This window comes from Carcharhinus amblyrhynchos, chromosome 11 (genome assembly GCF_965287045.1).
Source record: "Carcharhinus amblyrhynchos chromosome 11, sCarAmb.v2.hapA, whole genome shotgun sequence".
Lineage (NCBI taxonomy): Eukaryota > Metazoa > Chordata > Chondrichthyes > Carcharhiniformes > Carcharhinidae > Carcharhinus > Carcharhinus amblyrhynchos.
In genome coordinates, this window is record NC_137334.1 from 5,833,713 (window position 1) to 5,854,051 (window position 20,339).

A 20,339-nucleotide genomic window follows, 5' to 3' on the forward strand; every position below is an offset into this window, starting at 1 on the left:
TAATTGGATTTATTGATTAGAGAAGATTGTATTCTCCTCATCAATGGGGACATTGTCTAGATGGATTTTTAAGAACTCCTTTGACAAGGTGCAACATAAAAGGCTGTTTAACAGTTCATGGAATAGGATCAGTGTCAGCCTGGATAAAACATTGGCTTAAGATAGAAAACAGCACATCGTGGCAAATGACAATTTTTTTTTGGATGGTAGACAGTGAAATGAAGAAAATAAACCTGCGGGGTTATGTGGATAGATCAGGAAGATGGGACTGGTGGGATTGTTCTACCCCGTGGACCTTCCAAAGATATGCAGGTTAGGTTGATTGGCCGTAATAAATTGCCCATTAGTGTCAAGGGGAATAGCAGGGTAAAGGTTATGGGGATAGGGCCTGGGTGGGATTGTTGGGGCAGGTTCAATGGGCTGAATGGCCTCCTTCTGCACTGGAGGGATTCTATGAAATGGACTCCTCCCCACCCCTGAACAGTAACTAGTGTAATGCTGAGCAGTAAACATGCTGAGCCCATAGTTCGTTGTTATATGGCCAGGAACAATTATTGTTGATTTTATTCTCCTTTTGAGCGTCACCTTGTTTCGCCCCCTTACCTTTAACTTAAAATCCTTGCTTGCTGTTATTCACTCAAGTAATATAAATGTTATCACCCTGACTGTTGCCACTACTTTCTACTCTGGAACCCTGTACAAAGTGACATTTCAACCTCCAACTCAAAACATCAGGCCCTTTCTCTTCTGTGCTCATTACATATTTCAATCTTGTATTAACATAAACTCAAGTGAACTTCACAACTATCTCTTTGACACTGCCATCTGGCATAGCCTCATTATATCCATCATTTTAATCACATATGGCTGGCCATCTCTGACTGCTTCCTTGTATCACTGCTGCCATGGGCAGCATGGTGGCACAGTGGTTAGCACTGCTGCCTTAGTGCCAGGGACCTGAGTTTGATTTGAGAGTGGGTCACTCTCTGTGCGGAGTCTCCACAGTCTCCCCTATCTATGTGGGTTTCCCCCCTCAGTCCGAAGATGTGTGTGTTAGGTGGATTGGCCATGCTAAATTGCCCCTTAGTGTCAGAGAGACTAGCTAAGGTAAATGGGGTTATGGGGATAGGACCTGGGTGAGATTACAGTTGGTGCAGACTCAATGGGCTAAATAGCCTCCTTCTGCATTATAAGATTCTATATCTACGTCCTTGTCCCCCAACTCTATTCCTTCCATGTTGCCCCAAGGAATTCACTTCTCAGTTCCCAACTATCTGGCCACTGCTCACCATAACATTCCTATAGTTACTGATCTGCTCAACCACACCCTCACCTCCATCTCTGACATCATAGAATATTTCTCTCTGTCACCCTGAATGCTCCCCCTGCACCAGCCCTCTTCTCAGTCCAAGGGATATGGACTTGATAGGATATGATTGGCTGTGAATGACTGAACCTGAGCTGGTTGGGTGAATGTTCTTCAGAACGTTCATGTTGGATTTGAAATGTTAACTCCTGTTTATCTCTCTTTTTTTCAGCACTTTCTGATTGTATTGAGCACTGTTGGGTCCTGTTCTCATTTGCTGAAACTGCGCATTGTTCCAGGAACATCCTGGACTGCAAAGATAATCCCCAACTTCAAACTCCCTTTTCTTCCCAAAGTCCTAAAATATGTTGTGCATCTCCTGTTTAGGTCCATCTTTCCTGGAACTCCATGACTGAAACAGCTTCCTACTCTTTCCACAACAGAGAAATAAGTCTCAAATGACATCCTGTGTGACTGACGAAAGTAACCTATCCCTCTTTGCCCTTAACCTCCCTGTAACCTTTGACAAGGTTGACCACACCATCCTCCTCCAACACCTCTCCACTATTCTCTCGGTAGTTGGGTGACCATTCAGCTAATTCCAGTCTTACCTATGTAATCTGCTTCTTTTCGCACTCCTATGCTGCTAACCTCTGGATTTTTTTTGGCAAAAAAACAGCCAGGTGTCCCTGGAGAGGGAGCATGTGGTGTCTGCGGGTACGGTCGACGCCTTCCGCGCCCGTTGAGCACCACAGGGGCTGAGGTGCCTTATAGACCCCCGACAATCACATTTTGATTTGACGTGTCTTAAGTTTCCTTTGTACTTTTTGTTTCTGTTCGGGCCATTCCCCCTCCTTTTGGGGAGCTGCCCCCTTTTCCTTTGTCCGAATGTAATTTGAGTTTGTTTACTTGGTTTGACCCGAAAGACACCTCCTATTTCTCATCTACACATTGCCCCTTAACAACATCATCAGAAAACTTAGGCTGAGATTTTTGCAGAGATGTGAAGACTACATGGATCTTCCAGAACTGATGGGATCTGGTTCCTGAAGTTCCACCCCATAAGACCTCAAGATGTAGGAACAGAAGTAGGCCATTCGACCCATCAAGTATGCTGCACCATTCAGTGCGACCATGGCTGATCTGATATAATCTTTAACTCCACTTTCCTGCCTTATCTCCAGAACCCTTGCTTCCCTCACTGATTGAAAATCTGTCTATCTAAGCCTTGAACACACTTAACAACCCAGGCTCTATAGCCCTTTGTAATTAAAGAACTCCGCGAGCTCACTACCCTCAGAGAGAAGAAATTCCTCCTCATTCCTGTTTTAAACGTGCAACCTCTTATCCTAAGATTATGCATTCTGGTCCCAGACGCTCCCACAAGAGGAAATATTCTCTCGGCATCTACCCTGTCAAGCCCCCTGAGAATCCTGTATATCTCAATAAGGTCACCTCTCATTCTTCTAGGCTCCAGTAAGTACAGGCCCAACCTACATAACCTCTCTTTATTTAGACATCTCTCCATACCTGGACTTCTCTGGACTGCCTCCAGTGGCAGTATATCTTAACTTAGATCAGGAGACCAAAACTACTCACAGTATTCCAGGTGTAGTCTAGCCAGCCTTGTTTTTTAACAAGACTTCCCTATATTTTTATATTCCATCCCTTTTGAAATAAAGGCCAGCGTTCTATTTGCCTTTCCTATTACCTGCTGAACTTGTATGCTAGCTTTTTGTGATGTACAAGGAACCCCAATTCCTTCTGTGCTGCAGCAAATGCTCTGCTATTACATCCTTTATAATGGACTGGACAGAAGTTAACCTGACTTGCCTACAGTTTTTTTTTGTCTCTTTCCCCGGTTCTAACCCCCTTTTTTTTGTGGAACAAGGGTGTTACATTGGCAGTTTTTGAATCATCGGGGACTTTTCCAAGAATCCTCAAATTCTAGTAGATTACTACCAGTACGTCCACTATTTCTGCGGCTATTTTCCTTAATACTCTGGCACGCAATCCATCCAGTCCAATGGATTTAAGGGCCTTTGCCATATTATTATTTTTTTCTTTTAATTTAATACTATCCTTAAATTCCATGGTTGATTTGTCCCCTGGAACATAACTTTCTTGTGAGACACAAACTATTTTTATAAACATCTGCCATTAACCATCTTTTCTGCTAAACTCCTTCCGTTCCACTCCAACCAACTCCGTCCATATTCCTTTTATAATTACCCTTATTTAAGTTTAACACGGTTGTTTCTGACCCAAGTTTATCACTCTCAAACTGAATGTTAAATTCTACCTTGTTATGGTCACTGTTTCCTAGTGGATCTGAGATTGTTTTAAACCTGCCTCATTACACATTACCAAATCCAAATAGCCTGATCCTTGGTTGGATCATTATCAGTCCCATTAATTTCTCCACCGCCACTTTTTTACTAATACTTTTCTCTTTCACTTTCTCGTTCCTACGAGTCCCTTAGTTCTCTCGTATTTCTAGGAGTTTTTGTATCTCCTCCTCAGACACAGATCTTCAGGACTCCGGATAGAAGGAGAACAGATGTATCCCAGAAGATCTACAATGGGACCCATTAGGCCATGAGAAATGGGAACTGGAGTAGGTTATCAAGTCCTTCAAGTCTGGTCTGCCATTTAATAATATTATGGCTGAACTAACACTCAAAGTCTGCTTTCCAGCCTTATCTCTAACCCTTAATTCCCCTATTGACCCTTGAAAATGTTCAAGGATTTGATCTCCACAGCTTCCTAGGGTAAAGAATTCCAAAGATTCACCACTGAGAATTTTTTTCTTAAATGAGCACCCCCTATGTCCTCTGATCCTACATTCTCCCATGAGTGGAAACATCCCCCCAACATTTACCCTGTCTATCCCCTGAGAATCTTGTATGTTTCAATGATGTCACCCCTCATTCTTCTGAGGTCCAGGGAGTACAGACCTAACCTGTTTAATCTTTCCTCATTTGCCAGTCCCTCCATACTTGGAATGATCCTAGTAAGTCTCCTCTGTACTGCCTCCAGTGATATGTATTCCTTAAATAAGGGGATCAAAGCTGGATGCAGTATTCTAAATGTGGCCACGCTATTACCTCGTACAATGCAGCAACTGCTCTTCACTTTTATACTCCAGGACTCCATCTGCCTTCCTTATTATCTTCTGCACTTTAATACTAGCTTTCTACATTTCATCTCCAAAAGCTCTGGGAATTGCCGGTGAAGTTTGAACATCCATAAGTAATTCTCCTGCTCACCAGGGCTCTCTGAAAAAGTCTCTAACTCTTGAGATAGAATTGGAGACTTGGGATGGTTCGGTCTTGCTTTCCAGAATAGTTGCCTAGGAGGTGTTAGACTGGGAAAATCCTGATCTAACGCTGGGGGGTTAAACGCGGATAGCTATACAACGACAGTGACTGACACTGACCACTGCGTCCCCTCTAACTATCTCCTGACCTGCTGCTGGCACCCTATTCTCCCACCCCCACCCCCTCGCACAGACCCTGACTAGGGCCTGCTACATGACGCCCCACAGACCATCTCCTGACTCGACTCACTAAGCACCTGACCTGACTAGCCTTCACCATCTGACTGCCTCCCCTCCCGCCACAAACCACCCCCAACCTGACTTGACACGGCCACCACCCCATCCAACTCCACCACTCTGTTTAATTCCTGCAGAATTCCCAGTCACTTTGTTACCTCGGGACCTGATTATTCAAATGCATTCCAGGTCAACCTCTCATTTTCAATCCTCAAACTCTGCTGTGTCCTCAACTGGCACCATTTCCTCTATCACTCAGGCTCTCGTTCACCAACATTGGCTCCTGGTTAAGCAAAGCCTTGATTTTTGTTTTAAATCTTTGTTTTCAAATCAAATGGTTCCCCCCTGCCCCCATGTCTGTAACCTCCTATGAGCCTATAATCTGCCAAGATATGTGTTCCTGTAATTCTGGCCTTCTGAGCATCTCCAATTGTAAATTCTCCTCCATCTGTGGCTGTACCTTCAGCTATCAAGATCTCGATGCCTGAAACTCCACCTCTGAATCTTCCTGCCTCTCTATCTCGCCTTCCTGCTCCTTTTAAAGGTGTTAATCTACCCTAATATCTCCTTAAATGGCTTGGTTTTAAATGTTACTTTTTATAATGTACTTGGGGGGGCCTTGGGGTTTTTTTTAAAGATAAAACCATTATGTATCTACAAGTGGTCGAATACCGTAAACCAGATAGTCCATTGTACTTGCAGGGACTGCACCATCCTGCTGGCAAGCCCTGCAAATACAATTTCCTGCATTGCAACACTGACTATGCTTCAAAAAGTACTTTAGTTGGCTGTAAGGTGCATTTGAGACATCTGCTGGTTGTACTACATGAATGCAAGTCATTAACTACTGCAATGTGACCAGAAACCAAAGTGATCCCATCAGGAACTACAGCAGTCATTACGATTCCTCATAACCTTAAGCAGGAATTCGCTGGGAGAGGGATAGGAATTTGCCGGGAAAGACAAAAATCTTCCCCCTCTGGGCTCACACAAGAATGCAAGCTACCAAAGGCAAGCCGGCACCTTATTGAAGAGTAAGAGATTTAAACATTAAGAAATTAAGAGGAAAATCAGTGACTGGATGTTCCTACTTAGAAATTTATAGAAATTTAAGTAATCCAAAAAATAATAGGGTTCTTTTCATAGGAATTAAGCACATTATAATTGTCCATAATTACAGCTGTCGTTAACCTGCAGTACACTGCTGGAGAACTCACACATTACAGATTTCCAGATTGATGGTTTAATAGCTGATCAGTCCTTGTGACTGTTTAAAGATTGACTTCTAATTGCCAACCTTTCAAATTTAACACTCGATTTAAATGAGAACTCGTATGTCTCTGCATTACCTCACCCAATTGCTGTCATAATTCCACTTCAAACGCAAGTTACAAATTTATGGTTCTACCGTGACTCCATTTGTTGATTATTCACCTTCAGAGTTACGGAGGTCCAGCAGTTGTTACTTGACTTACGCGGGTGAAACCTTGGAGGAGTTGATTCTGCAGAACTGAAGAGGCTGAGACGAAGTTTGCAGTCACAATGCTTATCGCTACAGATCACTGTCAACTTCTTCACTGTGAACACTTTAGTAAAAATGAAAGTGACATTTGAAGCTTCCAAGTGGGAACTCAATTGCTAGGCAAAAGGCAGGAATTTGAGAAATGAAAATTACCAGACATGAGTTTACAGACACTGCAAAAAAAAAATGCTGTGAAATCTGTGGGAAGTTAACAGTGAAATGCCGTTTTAATGAGGTTAACACAGATTGTCTAGTAACTTGTGATTTGCAATTTCCACTGTACTGCTTCCTCACCTCAAATGATTGGGTTGTCAGCACCTTGAGAAAAACATATTATTCATACATAATTATTTTTTCAATTAAACCTGTTCCTGTGAAAGACTGTTGCCCCATTGTCTCTCAATCCAAACTGAGATGAATAATGGGGGGGCACGGTCAAGGCAAGATGGCCCAAAACTGCTGCCTCACGGTGCCAGGGACCCAGGTTCGATTCCAGCCTTGAGTGACTGTGTAGAGTTTGCACATTCTGGGGAATTAATAACAGGAAACAAGGAAGGTTTGCGATATGTATTTGTATCTGTAGAAAACATAAAAAGCATCCTGCTGATGTAGCCGAAAGGTAAGGGGCAAACAGGAGGGAGGAATTTAGAATAATAAAAATACTGGGGAAACTAATGAGACTAAAGGCTGATGTATCCTCTGCCTGCCTCCTTATAGTTTTAAGGAAATGGCTACAGAGATAAGTGGATGTATTGATTATAATCTTCTAAAACGTCTACAGGTTCTGGTAAGGTCCCAGTGGAATGATAAACCACAGATGTTCAAGGAAGGAGAGAGTCAGAAAGCCTAACATCAGTCATTATGAAAATACTAGAATTCATTATGAAGGATGTATTGGTGAGACATCTTGAAAAATAATACAAAAATGCAAAGTCAAAATGGTTTTGTAAATGGGAAGCTATGTCTGACAAATGTATTAGAATTGTTTGAAGTAAAGAATAGGGTGGATAAAGGGGAACCAGTAGATGTAGTGTATTTAGCTTTCCAAATGTCATTCAATAAGGTGCCAGTAATGTTACTATGTAAAATACGTGCCACAACAACTCCTGGTATTGGGGGGAGGATTAGTTTTGTAACCAGAAACAGAAAACTGTGATAAATGGGACATTTTCAGGTTGGCAGACTGAGTGTTGTCACATAAATCAGTGCTGAGTCATTGTTATGGAGTAGATTATTATACAAAATAATGTCAGGAGACCTGGTACAGAACAATCATTTATTAGCAAATGCATTGGGAGAGCAGAACCTCAGAGAAAGATCCTCTGAGGCAGACTCTTGAGAAGGTTGCATATATTTATACCATGCTTCACACGTACACAGACATTGTTTAAATTTCCATCTAACAACACATATAGGCTTTACCAAAACAGACACATCTTGTGTTCATCACATTTGTTCTTGTCTGGATTACACAGACTGCTGTCTGATTCATACTTCCCTATTTCCCTATTTAAAGAAAAGGCTAGCTGGTACAGTGCTTGAAGTTCGTATTTTCTGCTGCCTGTACTGTTTACAAGGTGCCAACCTTTGTAACAGAGGGGAAGCTGGTTTTCCCATAGCCATCGTTTGTCTTATTAATTACTCATTCCCAAACCTCATTACACAATCCTATTAAAACTTCAATCTTTGTCATTTTTATTCCCTCAAACTGATAACGAATTGCCAAACAGATAAACATGTAGGAAAATGTAAGGTTGCCCACCATGGTGAGAATGATAGAAAAGCAGAGTATCATTAGAGAGTCACAGATTTGTTACAGTACAGAAGCAAGCCACTTGGCCTATCATGCCTGCACTAGCTATCTGAGATGGATTAAGTTCCATTCTCCTGCTTTCTCCCTGTAACTCTGCACATTTGTCCTCTTGAAATAACAGTCCAATGTGTGGAGTTTACACGTTCTCCCCGTGTCAGCATAGATTTCCTCAAGTCCAAAACTCTGCAGGTTAGGTGGATTGGCCATGTTAAATTGTCCCTTAATGTCCAAACGTGTAGGTTAGATGAATTAGTGATGGTGAATGTTCGCTGTTATAGGGAGAGGGCCTGGGTTAGACACTCTGTCAGAGAGTTAGTGCAAACTCAATGGGCCAAATAGCTTCCTTCTGCATTGTAGGGATTCTATGATTCATAATTCCTTTTTGAACATCTCGATTGATCCTACCTCCAGTGCGTGCTCAGGCAGTTTATTCTAGCCGTTTACCACTCGCTGCGTGAAACAAAATGTCCTCTTTTTGCCAATTATTTTACAGCTATATCCTCTGTTCTCAATCCTTTTACGAATGGGAACAATTTTTCCCTGTTTACTCTGTCCACCCAAGAGAAAGAGAATTAAGGTATGGAACTCCGGGAAAGAGACTGGGAAGAGAAAATTAATATAGGGACCAACAAGGTATTGGCAGGCTTAAAAGTGGACAAATCTCCAGGTCCAGATGAATTGTGGAAGGCAAGGGAGGATATTGCAGGGGCTCTGATCCAATTTTAATTCCTCTTTGGCCGTGGGCAGGTGCCCACAGACATGAGAACAGCTGATGTTGTTCCGCTATTTAAGATGGTAGGAAAACTATTGGAGAAAATTCTGAACCATCTCAACTTGGAGAGGCAAAGTTTGATCAGGGATAGACAGAATTGCTTTGTCAGAGGGAGGTCATACCTAAATAATTTGATTGAATTTTTTAAGGAGGTGACCAGCTGTGTAGATGAGGGTAGTGCAGTTAATGTAGTTTATATGAATTTCAGCAAAGCCTTTGACAAGGTATCACATGGGAGACTTAAAAAAAGGCAAATGCACATGGGATACAAAGTAATTTGATAAAGTGGTTTCAAAATTGGCTCAGTTGTAAGAGGGTGATGACAGAAGGCTGCTTTAGTGACTGGAAGCCTGTGTCCAGTGGCATACCACAGGGACCTATGTTGGGAGAATTGAGAACTAGAGGAATCGGTTCACAATATGGGGCAACCATTTAAGACGAAGATGAGGAGAAATGTTTCTCTCCCTGGGTCATTCATCTTTGGAATTCTCTTCCCCAGTGGAGATTGATTCATTGAGAATATTCGAGGGTGATTCAAACTGATGCTTGATCTATGAAGGACTTGAGGTTATGGTGTCTGGCTGGAAAGTGAATTTAAGGCTGTAATTAGATCAACTATGATCTTATTGAACAGTAGTGTAGGCTTAAAGTGCCTAATTATTCCCCTACTTGTATTCGATAAGGTTTCAGTAATCACTTTTAAGGATCAACATTACAGCTTCTGTGTGGGATTGATTTTATTGAATTGGATTATTTGCACTATTTCATAGGATTTATAAAGTGCCTGCCATGATTACTGGATGCCACTATTATAAGAAATAAGAGATTGCTGGAATGAAGAAATTAGAAACAAAACATTTGGCCTTCAGCCTTCCAAGTGCTAGCAACTGTGCTGTCCATCATTTGAAAAGCTGAATGAGAATTGTTGGATCTGGAATCTCAACCCCATTCCTGGTACAGAGGTGCTGTGTCTGCCATACATCTGTTTTTAACCCTAATGTGATGGACAAAGAACTGCGAATAGACGTCTTGTCGGTATAACCAATATTTATTTAAACCACAATCAATAATCATCCACCCATCCAACCAACAATAAGTTATCTTACAGAAAATATTAAACATCAAGTCCAATACGAGACCTTGACTTTGCGTGACTGGCAAGTACCCAGGCAGATATTGGCCTTTATCTGTGTGCTGGTCTTGGTCATCCTCTGTGTCCTTTGGTTTGGTCTGGTCTGGCACTCTGGCTCTGGTCTTCCTTCCTCCTCGGGTGTGGTGGTTGTCCTCGTGCTGGTTGTTGCTGGCGACTGTTACCGTTTTTTTAATCCAATTCGATCAAATCAAGTCCAATTCAGAGTCTGAACAAGTTGAGACATTCCCGATCCAAGCTGACAAGACAGGACTCTCACCTCCTGCCTTGGGCTTGATCTATATGATCCAAGCTGATTGGAGTAGGCATAGCTCCTCCTCCAAGGCTTGATCTCATTGCATCTTAGCCAAAAGGCCGAGATGCTGCTTTTAAAAATTGCTTCAAATGAAACTAAAATGTAACCTCATGATTTCAGCCAAGTACAGATGTCGATACTATACTTGATCTTAGCCAAGATGATGGTCACCATTGTTGTAGCTCAATTGAGGCGTCAGAGACAGAGCTTCTTGTGTTGAGCAGAAACTTTTATCCCTCCCTGGTTTCGTGTCCTTTTTGGGTGATCACCTGATTCTTATCAATCGATCAGGGCTTGATCACCCTGATAGATAAGAGATCAATCAGGTGCTGTTGCACCAATCTCTGGGTATGTACCCAACAGCTTTTGGAGCGCTTGCTGCCCCTTTGTCAGGTGAGTGGGAGTTGTTCACAAACGTCATATAAAGACACAGACTCAATTTACAGAATAAGGATTGGAATGCGAGTCTTTACAGGTAATCAAGTCTTAAAGGTACAGACAGTGAGTGGAGAGAGCATTAAGCACAGGTTAAAGAGATGTGTATTGTCTCCAGACAGGACAGTTAGTGAGATTTTCCAAGTCCAGGCAAGTCATGGGGGGTTACAGATAATGTGACAAGACCCAAGATCCCGGTTGAGGCCGTCCTTGTATGTGGAACTTGGCTATCAGTCTCTGCTCAGCGACTCTGCGCTGTCGTGGGTTGTGAAGGCTGCCTTGGAGAATGCTTACCCGAAGATCGATGAGTCGAGCACCATATCCTGTTCTTATGAGGGCATCCTACAGTGTCTGGAGGTGTCTGAGCAGATCGTGTTTATACAGAGGGCTTGTCCGCAGGGGATGGTTTCTTTAATGTGTTTAGGGTGGAAGCTGGAGAAGTGGAGCATCATGAGGTTATCCACGGGCTTGCAGTACAGTGACCATCCTTGATGGAGATGCATGTGTCCAAGAATACAACCAATTCCGGAGAGTGAGTCAGATGATGGGATGGAACTTGTTGATGTTGTCATATAGTTTCAGTTATTTCAGGTAAGCGTTTTCCAAGGCAGCCTTCATGACGCACAACAGTGCAGAATTGCTGAGCAGAGACTGATAGCCAAGTTCCGCAAACAAGAGGATGGCCTCAACTGGGATCTTGGGTTCATCTCACACTATCTGCAACCCCCGTGGCTTGCCTGGATTTGCAAAATCTCACTAACTCCTGTCTGGAGACAATACACATCTCTTTAACCTGTGCTTAACGCTCTCTCCACCCACATTGTCTGTTCCTTTTTAAGACTTCTTTACCTGTAAAGACTCGCATTTCGATCATCATTTTGTAAATTGAGTTTGTGTCTTTATATGCCATGTTTGTGAATCGAACTCCCACTCGCCTGATGAAGGGACAGCAAGCACTCTGAAAGCTAGTGGCTTTTGCCACCAAATAAACCTGTTGGACTTTAACCTGGTGTTGTGAGGTTTCTCACTGTGTTTACCCCAGAGCAGTGCTGGCATCTCCACATCATGTGTACCCAATGGCCATGCCTGCAGGCATGTAGGTCATATACTTCCCTCCCAAATCGGGGGTTAAGGTAAACAAGAATGTTTGACCAAAAAGTGTCCATTGTCTTTGGCATAGCCCATTTCCTGTGTATTCAGTCGTCTGAGTTGCAGCCTTCTTGCCCAGTTGTCCCAGAGTGCTTTACAAATCGCCATTTTAGGTGGCCTGTTTGGCCACAGAGGGTAGTGTGCAATCGCGTTTTTAATAGGATACTTGCAATGAACATGTAGATTCAGTGACTTCTTCAAACTCAAAGACGTGGTGTCATTTTGGTGAGGCCAGTGGTGAAAAAACACAAAGCCTCAATCACCCTGTGGCGACTCACAATTGCTGAGATATCTCTTAGCCACACACAAGTTCCTGGGTTATTGGCACATCAATAACTGAGCATTGGTCACATTTTTTTCCAGCAAGTTCTGGTTCATGGTTGCAACCTATTAATCAGATTTGATCACCTGTTTAAAATTGAGATTGAAACTAGTTTTGAAGATGACACATGCTGTTCTATTATTACTTCTCTTCATTTAACAATTGTTCTACTTTCAAATTTTATTTGCATTCAATTGTTTAGAATATTGTATAAGCTCATAGTAAGAACTTGGAATGGGCTGTTCAACCCCTCACATCTGCTCCGCCTAATGTGGTCATGGCTGATCTGGATTCAGTTTCAACTCCAATTTCCTGCCCAGTCACTGTAACCCTTAAACCCGTTACTAATTTAAAAATCTATCTCCATGTCTTGGCATCCATTGCACTCTGGAATAGTGAATTTGACAGACTCACCATCCTTTGAGAGAAGTAGTTTCTCCTCATCCGTTTTAAATCTGCCACCCCTTGTCCAAAAACCGTGATCTCTCGTTCTAAACTGTTCCACAAGAGGAAACATCCTCTCCACGTCTACCCTATCAATCCCCCTTACTTTGCGTATCTCAATTAGATCTCCAATCTCCTCTCATTCTTCTAAACTCCAGGCAGTAAAAGTCTAAACTGCTTAATCTTCCTTTGTAAGACAAACTCTTCATCTTTGGAATCAGTTTCAAAAATAATGAATCTGCTGTAAACTGGTGATGCTAATTCCTAGCTTAAGTGACAGTGCAAGTTGTATCCTAATAGTTTCTGTACAAACTCTGTCTATAACTGCAAGAATTCCTTTAAGTGAAATTTTGTTTTTTGTTACAGGGGGAGTAATCTGAAAGATGTAAGTATTTTTTCTCTCTGTTACTTGGTCACTGCAGTGTGATTTTTTTTTTTAAATGTACAATATATTCTTTTTAGAAATTACAGGATATTCATAAGAACATAAGAACATAAGAAATAGGAGCAGGAGTAGGCCATCTAGCCCTTCGAGCCTGCCCCGCCATTCAATAAGATCATGGCTGATCTGTCGTGGCTCAGTTCCACTTTCCCGCCCTCTCCCCATAACCCTTAATCCCCTCTCTTATCAAGAACCCATCAACCCGCTTCTTAAAAATATTTAGCGAGGCAGCCTCCACCACTTCAACGGGCAGAGAATTCCAGAGATTCACCACCCTTTGAGTGAAGAAGTTCCTCCTCAACTCCGTTCTAAACCGCCTCCCCCTTATCTTGAGGCTGTGCCCCCTAGTCCTACTGTCTTTTTTGAGCGGGAAGAGTCTCTCCACCTCTATCCTATCCATCCCATTCATCATCTTATACGTCTCAATGAGATCTCCCCTCATTCTTCTAAACTCTAACGAGTACAAGCCTAGTTTATTCAGCCTCTCCTCATAGCTCAATCCCCTCAACTCTGGTATCAGCCTAGTAAACCTCCTCTGCACTCCCTCCAGGGCCAAAATATCCTTGCACAGGTGCGGCGCCCAAAACTGCACACAGTACTCCAGCTGCGGCCTCACCAATGCCCTATACAGCTGCAGCAAGACCTCCCTACTTTTATATTCAATCCCCCTCGCTATGAAGGCCAGCATCCCATTCGCCTTCCTGACCACCTGCTGCACCTGCAAGCTGGGTTTTTGCGACTCATGCACAAGGACCCCGAGGTCCCTCTGCACCGTCACCTGCTGCAGTTTTTCGCCACGTAAGTAATAGTCCCTCCTACCATTATTCCTACCAAAGTGGACAACCTCACATTTGCCAACATTAAATTCCATTTGCCATTTCCTGGCCCATTCGCCCAGCCTATCTAGATCCTTCTGCAGACTCTCCACACCCTCCGCACAATTTGCCTTTCCCCCAATCTTGGTGTCATCAACAAATTTCGACACCCTGCACTCGGTTCCCTCCTCCAGATCATCTATATAAATGGTAAATAGCTGAGGCCCCAGCACCGACCCCTGGGGCACCCCACTAGTCACCAAACGCCAATCCGAATAGCACCCACTGACCCCCACTCTCTGCCTCCTATTTGACAACCAATCCTCTATCCACGCTAACACCCTACCCCCAACTCCATGTCCCCTGACCTTCTGCAATAACCTCTTGTGAGGTACCTTGTCAAACGATCATTACCTGAAAAGAGATCATGTTCTTGAATGACTGTTTTTATCTAAACTTGGACAGGAATTTAAGAGAGTTCTTTACTAGTGAAAATTAAAACATTAAGTAGAAGTGAACATATCAAGTACAGCGAGTCTTTAAAAGAACAACTCTTTGGAGTAACTTAGGAACATTCATTTTAAAGGTTGCCTTTTCATGAAGCTTGCATAACTGAATAATGCTTATAATTAAACCAGAGGGTGTGGAGATTGCGCAAATGTTAAGGAGCAGGTGGTGAGATACGGTGAGAAGGTTCAGAGTTTTGGTTAAGGGTTTTGGTGAGACACTGGGGTGGAGGAATCTGATGAGCTGCAGGGATCTGGTGATATGGCAGAGTGGAGAGATACAGTGAGGTGGTTATTGGTCATGGGCTAAAGTTGACGGTTGTGATTGGTTCTGTTGCTCAAGGGTTGGGATATGGTGAGATCGCTTGAACAGTAACTTCATTGCAATGTTAACGTAAGCCTTGTCTTGTGACTAATAACCTAACTTTAAAAAATGTAAAGATGTGTTGCTGTAGTCATACCCCGAATTGTCCTCTTACATTCTCATAAAGCTGTCAATCAAACACAGGCAGTGAAAGTCCATTGAATGAATTTTTAAACTCTCTCAACATCTCTCAATTTTATCCAAATAAGCAACCAGCTATTGAAAAACCACATCATTCAAAGAACAGTAAACTTCTTTATAAGGCCATAAAACTGTCAATCAAATAAAAGCAGTAGCCCCCTTCAAACCCTGAAATCAGTTCTCTTCCCTCGCTTTCCCTTCCACCACCCACCACCCCCCCCGCTTCCCCCATATATCACAGTAAAAGTGACTGTTTATACACTAAACAACCTCCCCACACAAAGAGGGGAGTCTTGAAAGGTTTGTAACACTCAATGGAAAAATCTCCTGGTCGAAGTGAATGTGTTTCTGGCTACAATTGTTTGAATCTTAATGGTACCTGAGGACTAGCAACAGAACAGTTGCACCCCTGTTTGAAAGAGATAAACCTGTCAACTACAGCAAGCAACTGTGTCTGTTTAAAAAAAAAAAAGTCAAAATCCAGGATTTATTTGCTGAATTGCTTTGCTTGTTTATGCACAGTGATTTGTGTCTTGGGTAATTAAAAGTGGTTTACAATGACTGTCTTAACTGTGTATACTTTCACTCTACAGCTCTCTATATTAAGGGAAATGCCCAACATAGAAGTGATCACGTTAAGGTAATAATAACGCGTGCAAGGCTGATGCGAATGATGAGTGGGATGTGACTGTGTGATGATCAGCACCTGAAAAATCTCTAATCTTGTTCACTAGCTTCCAGTTTCTATTACCAAGCCTTAGTTGACTCCTCAGCTGGGGTGGTGGCAATGCACCACAATTGTTTTGGGGTAGTGTGGCCAACATTAGGCAGTTTTCTTCCTGATTAAGTACATTGGCGCTGTTCAGGTCAGACTCTGACTAGGGCAATTTCACAGTAACTTCATTGCAGTGTTAACGTAAGCCTTACTTGTAACGAATAAATTAACTTTAACAAAGGAGAAAATGCTGGAAAATCTCAGCAGGTCTGGCAGCATCTGTAAGGAGAGAAAAGAGCTGATATTTCGAGTCCAGGTGACCTTTGTCAAAACTGAAAGGCACGGGAAATGGGAGATGTTTATACTGCAGGGTGAGGGAATGAAAGATGAGTCACAGCCACAGAAACCACGGGAAAGGCTGCTAATGGCTGTCCACAGAGAATAAAGAGTGTGAACGGCCAAACGGCAGAGAAACTAACATGAAGATGTTGGCAGAGGGGAATGGGACAGAGTAAGATTTGGAAAAGGAGAAGCAAAGAGGGAGAAAAGGTAAGAGAAGGGGGATAACTAGGGGAAAAGAGTGGAGGGGGAGAAAATGAAGAAAGACAATAAATAAAAGAGAACAGCCAAAAATTAAATAAAATAGAATGAAAACAAAGGGGTCGAGGTGGGGGTCATCTGAAGTTGTTGAATTTGATGTTGAGGCTGGAAGGCTGTAAAGTACCGAGCTGGAAGATAAGATACTGTTCCTCCAGTTTGCACTGAGCTTCAGTGGAACATTGCATACCCCAGAAAAAGACAAGCATAGCTTGGACCCATGCAGGGACTCATGCTACTCCTTTGATTTGGATGGAGAAAGTGGGATGAGTTCATGGAGAAGTTGTTGAGAGATAGAACCAGTTCAGCCAGGCGGAGGAGAGTGCTGGTGGATGGGAATCGTTCAGGCCTCTCTTCAAGAAAGAAGCGAAGAGTTCTGGTGTGTGATGGAGGTATAGAGAAATTGCACATACATGGTAAATAGGAGGCGGTTAGGGCCTGCGAACTGGAAGCTGTCAATATGATGTAGGGCATCAGAGGAATCCAGGATGTCAGTGGGGAGGGAATGGACCAGGGGAGTGAGGATGGAGTCAAGGTCAGAGGAAATAAGTTCAGTGGGGCAGGAGCATGCTGACACAATGAGCCTACCAGGATAGTCCTCTCTGTGAACTTTGAGAAGTTGAAGCAGGCTGTCCAGGATTGGGAGACTGAGATTGGAAGCTGTGGCGGGGAGGCATCTGGAGGAAATGAGGTTGGTGATGGCGTTGGAGATAATGTTCAGTGGTGCGGTCATGTCCAGGGGGAGGTAGGAGGAAGTATCTGAGAGTTGGGGCTCAGCCTTTACGAGGTAGAAGTCAGTCCATTACACAAACTATCTCTGTTCTATCTCTCAACAACTTCTCCTTTAACTCATCCCACTTTCTCCAAATCAAAGGATTAGCAATAGGTCCTAGCTACACTTGTCTTTTTATGGGTATGTGGAACATTCTTTGTTCTATGTCCCCTCCCACAACTCCTTTACCGGTACATTGGTGACTGTCTTGGTGCTGCTTCATGCTCTCATCTGGACCTCAGAAAATTCAGCAACTTTGCTTCCAGTTGCCACCTCTCCATCGCCTTCACCTGGTCCATCACAGACACTTTCCTTCCTTGACCTTTCTCCATTTCTGGCAGTAGACTACCTACAAGCCCACTGACTCCCACAGCTACCTGGCCTACAGCTCTTCATCTGTATCCATATCCTGTAAGGACTCCATCCCTTTCTCTCAGCTCCTTCACCTCCATCACATTTGTTCTGATGATGCCATTTTCCAAAGTGGTGCTTCTAATATGTTCTTTTTTTCCTCAACCGTAGATTCCCATCTACAGTTGTCAACAGGGCCATCAACAGTGTACAGTCCATCTCCTACGCTACGACCCTCACCCCCTCCCCTCCCTCCCAGAACAAGGATAGATCCTCCTTGTTCTCACATTTCACCCTGCCAGCCTCCACAGGCAAAGCATAATCCTCCGCCATTTTCGCCAACTCCAGCGTGATGCCACCACCAAACACATCTTCTCTTCGCTCCCTCTGTCAGTGTTCCGCAGAGACAGTTCCCTCCAGGATAACGTAGCCCACCCTCCACTATACCCAACACCTCTCCCGTCATTCATGGCACCTTCCCATGCAATCACAGGTGGTGTAACACCTGTCCCTATACCATGCTCACCATCCAAGGTCCAAAACATTCATTCCAGGTTAAGCAGCGTTTCACTTGCACCTCTTTCAGTTTAGTGTATTTCATTCACTGCTCCCAATGTGGTCTCCTTTTATATTGGAGAAACCAAGTGTGGACTGGGTGATCGCTTTGCTGAGATTCCGGTTGCTTGCCATTTTAACATGATCCTGCTCCCGTGCCCACGTGTCTGTCCTTGGCTTGCTGCAATGTTCCAGTGAAGCTGAACACAAACTGGAGGAACAGCATCTCATCTTCCAGCTGGGCACTTTACAGTCTTCCAGTCTCAACAGCAAATTCAACAACTTCAGATGATTTGCTCTACTTTTGTTATGCTCTACCTTTTATTTCTCATATTGTCTATCTTCGTTTTTCTTCCCCCGCCCCCCAATTCCACTCTTTTCCCCTACTTATCCCCCTTCCCTTCCCTTTTCTCCCCTTTGCTTCTACTTTACCAAATCTTACCTCTGGCTTCCCACTAATCCTTGCCACTTTGTCTGCTTTTTCTTTTGCTTTTATGCTGTCCTTGACTTCTGTCCTCAGCCATGGATGCCTCGTCCTCCCCTTAACATGTTTCTTCCTCCTTGGGATGAATTTCTACTGCGCCTCCCGAATAACTCTCAAACTCCTGCCATTGCTGTTCCACTGTCTTTCCTGCTAGGCTCTCTTTCCAATCAGCTCTGCCCAGCTACTCCCTCGTATCTTTGTAGTTATCTTTATTTAATTATAATACCATTACATCTGATTCCAGCTTCTCCCTCTCAAACTGCAGGGTAAATTCTGTCATATTATGGTCACTCCTGCCTAAGGGTTCCTTCACCTTGCGTTCCCTAATCAAGTCTGCCTCATTACACAGCACCAAATCCAGAATTGCCTGTTCCCTATTAGGCTCTGTCATAAGCTGCTCCAAAAAGCTATCTCTTAGACATTCCACAAGTTCCTTTTCTTGGGATCTACTATCTACCTGATTTTCCCAGTCCACCTGCATATTGAAGTCCCCCATGATTATTGTAATATTGCCTCTTTTGTATGCCTTTTCTATATCCTGATTTATCTTCTGCACCACATCCTGACTACTGCTAGGGGACCTGTACGTAACTCCCATCAGGGTCTTTTAACTTTTGCAATTCCTCGACCCTACCCACAGGTTCTATGCCTTCTGATCCTATTCTTGCTATCAATTTAACTTCATTGCTTACTAACAATGCAACCCTGCCCCCTTTGTCCATCTACCTGCCTTTCTGATAGGACACATATCCTTGGATATTTAGATCCCAGCCCTGATCCCCGTGCAGCCTCATCTCTGTGATGCCCACAACATCATCCTGGCCAATTTCAATGTGTGCAACAAGCTCATTTACCTAAAAGGAACAACACCCTAGTCCTGCATTGACCACCTCCCTTCTCATACTTGTCGCCTTTTTTGCTCTACCTGAGGTTAGATTCCTGTCCTCTCCAATACACTCTGTTCTATTATGTGGTCTGTCCCTTAGCAGAACCTTTTGTTCCTGTTCTACCTGCGTCATTGGTACTTACTGTGGACCATGACAACTGGATCCTTACCCTCCCACTCCAGCCCAGATGAGATATCCCAAATCTGAGCACCAGGCAGGCAACACAACCTTTGGGATTCTCAATCCTAGTCATAGAACAGTGTCAATGCCCCTAACTATACTATCCCCAATTACAACTACATAGGCAGGATATCCTGTAAAGATTTGGAGTGGATAAGTCACTGGTCTGAATGGCTTGAATTGGGAGATGGTGGTGTAATGGTAATGTTACTGGACCAGTAATCTAGCAGCCTAGGTTAATGCTCTGAGGATATGGGTTCAAATCCCACCACAGTAGCTTGTGGAATTTAAATTCAATTAACAAAAAAAAATGAAAACTAATCTCAGTAATGGTGAGCATGACACTAACATTGTCAATTTCAAAAAAAAACCCATTCAGTTCACTAATATCCTCCTAAGGAAAGAAATCTGCCGTCCACGTAGTCCAGCCTGCATGTGCCTCCAAACACAGCAATGTGCTCTGAAATGGCATCTGAAGCCACTCAGTTCAAGGGCAATTAGGGATGGATATTCAATGCTGGCAACATCCCATAAAAGAATGCATTTAAAAAATGCCAGCTTGTTAAGACCATGGGAGTAATGACATTAGAAGGGCTTCCACTAACCTTCCACAGGCACTATAAAACTTTGTTCAGTCCACGTTGCCCCTGTTTCCAATCACTTCATTTTGAAAGGATATGAGGGTGCAGAGAGATTTATCAGACTCGTTCCAAGGATGTGAGATTTTGGCTAAAAGAAAGGAAAATAAAGACGTGCATTTCTATAG

The 20,339-nt window shown here is 43.3% G+C and overlaps 1 protein-coding gene across 4 annotated transcripts in view; it reads left to right on the forward strand.

The window, feature by feature from the left end:
* Positions 1 to 20,339, forward strand: part of cfap410 (cilia and flagella associated protein 410) — a 70,880-nt gene that overhangs the window by 26,592 nt on the left and 23,949 nt on the right. For 2 of the 4 annotated variants that reach the window (XM_080198492.1, XM_080198489.1), the window contains exons 2-3: positions 13,131 to 13,149; positions 15,626 to 15,672. In XM_080198492.1, the coding sequence (XP_080054618.1) occupies positions 15,644 to 15,672 (29 nt within the window). In that variant the 5' untranslated portion in view covers positions 13,131 to 13,149; positions 15,626 to 15,643. Of the gene's footprint in view, positions 1 to 3,829; positions 3,950 to 13,130; positions 13,150 to 15,625; positions 15,673 to 20,339 lie in introns of all 4 variants that reach the window. The other 2 variants (XM_080198490.1, XM_080198491.1) reach the window with 2 other exon arrangements.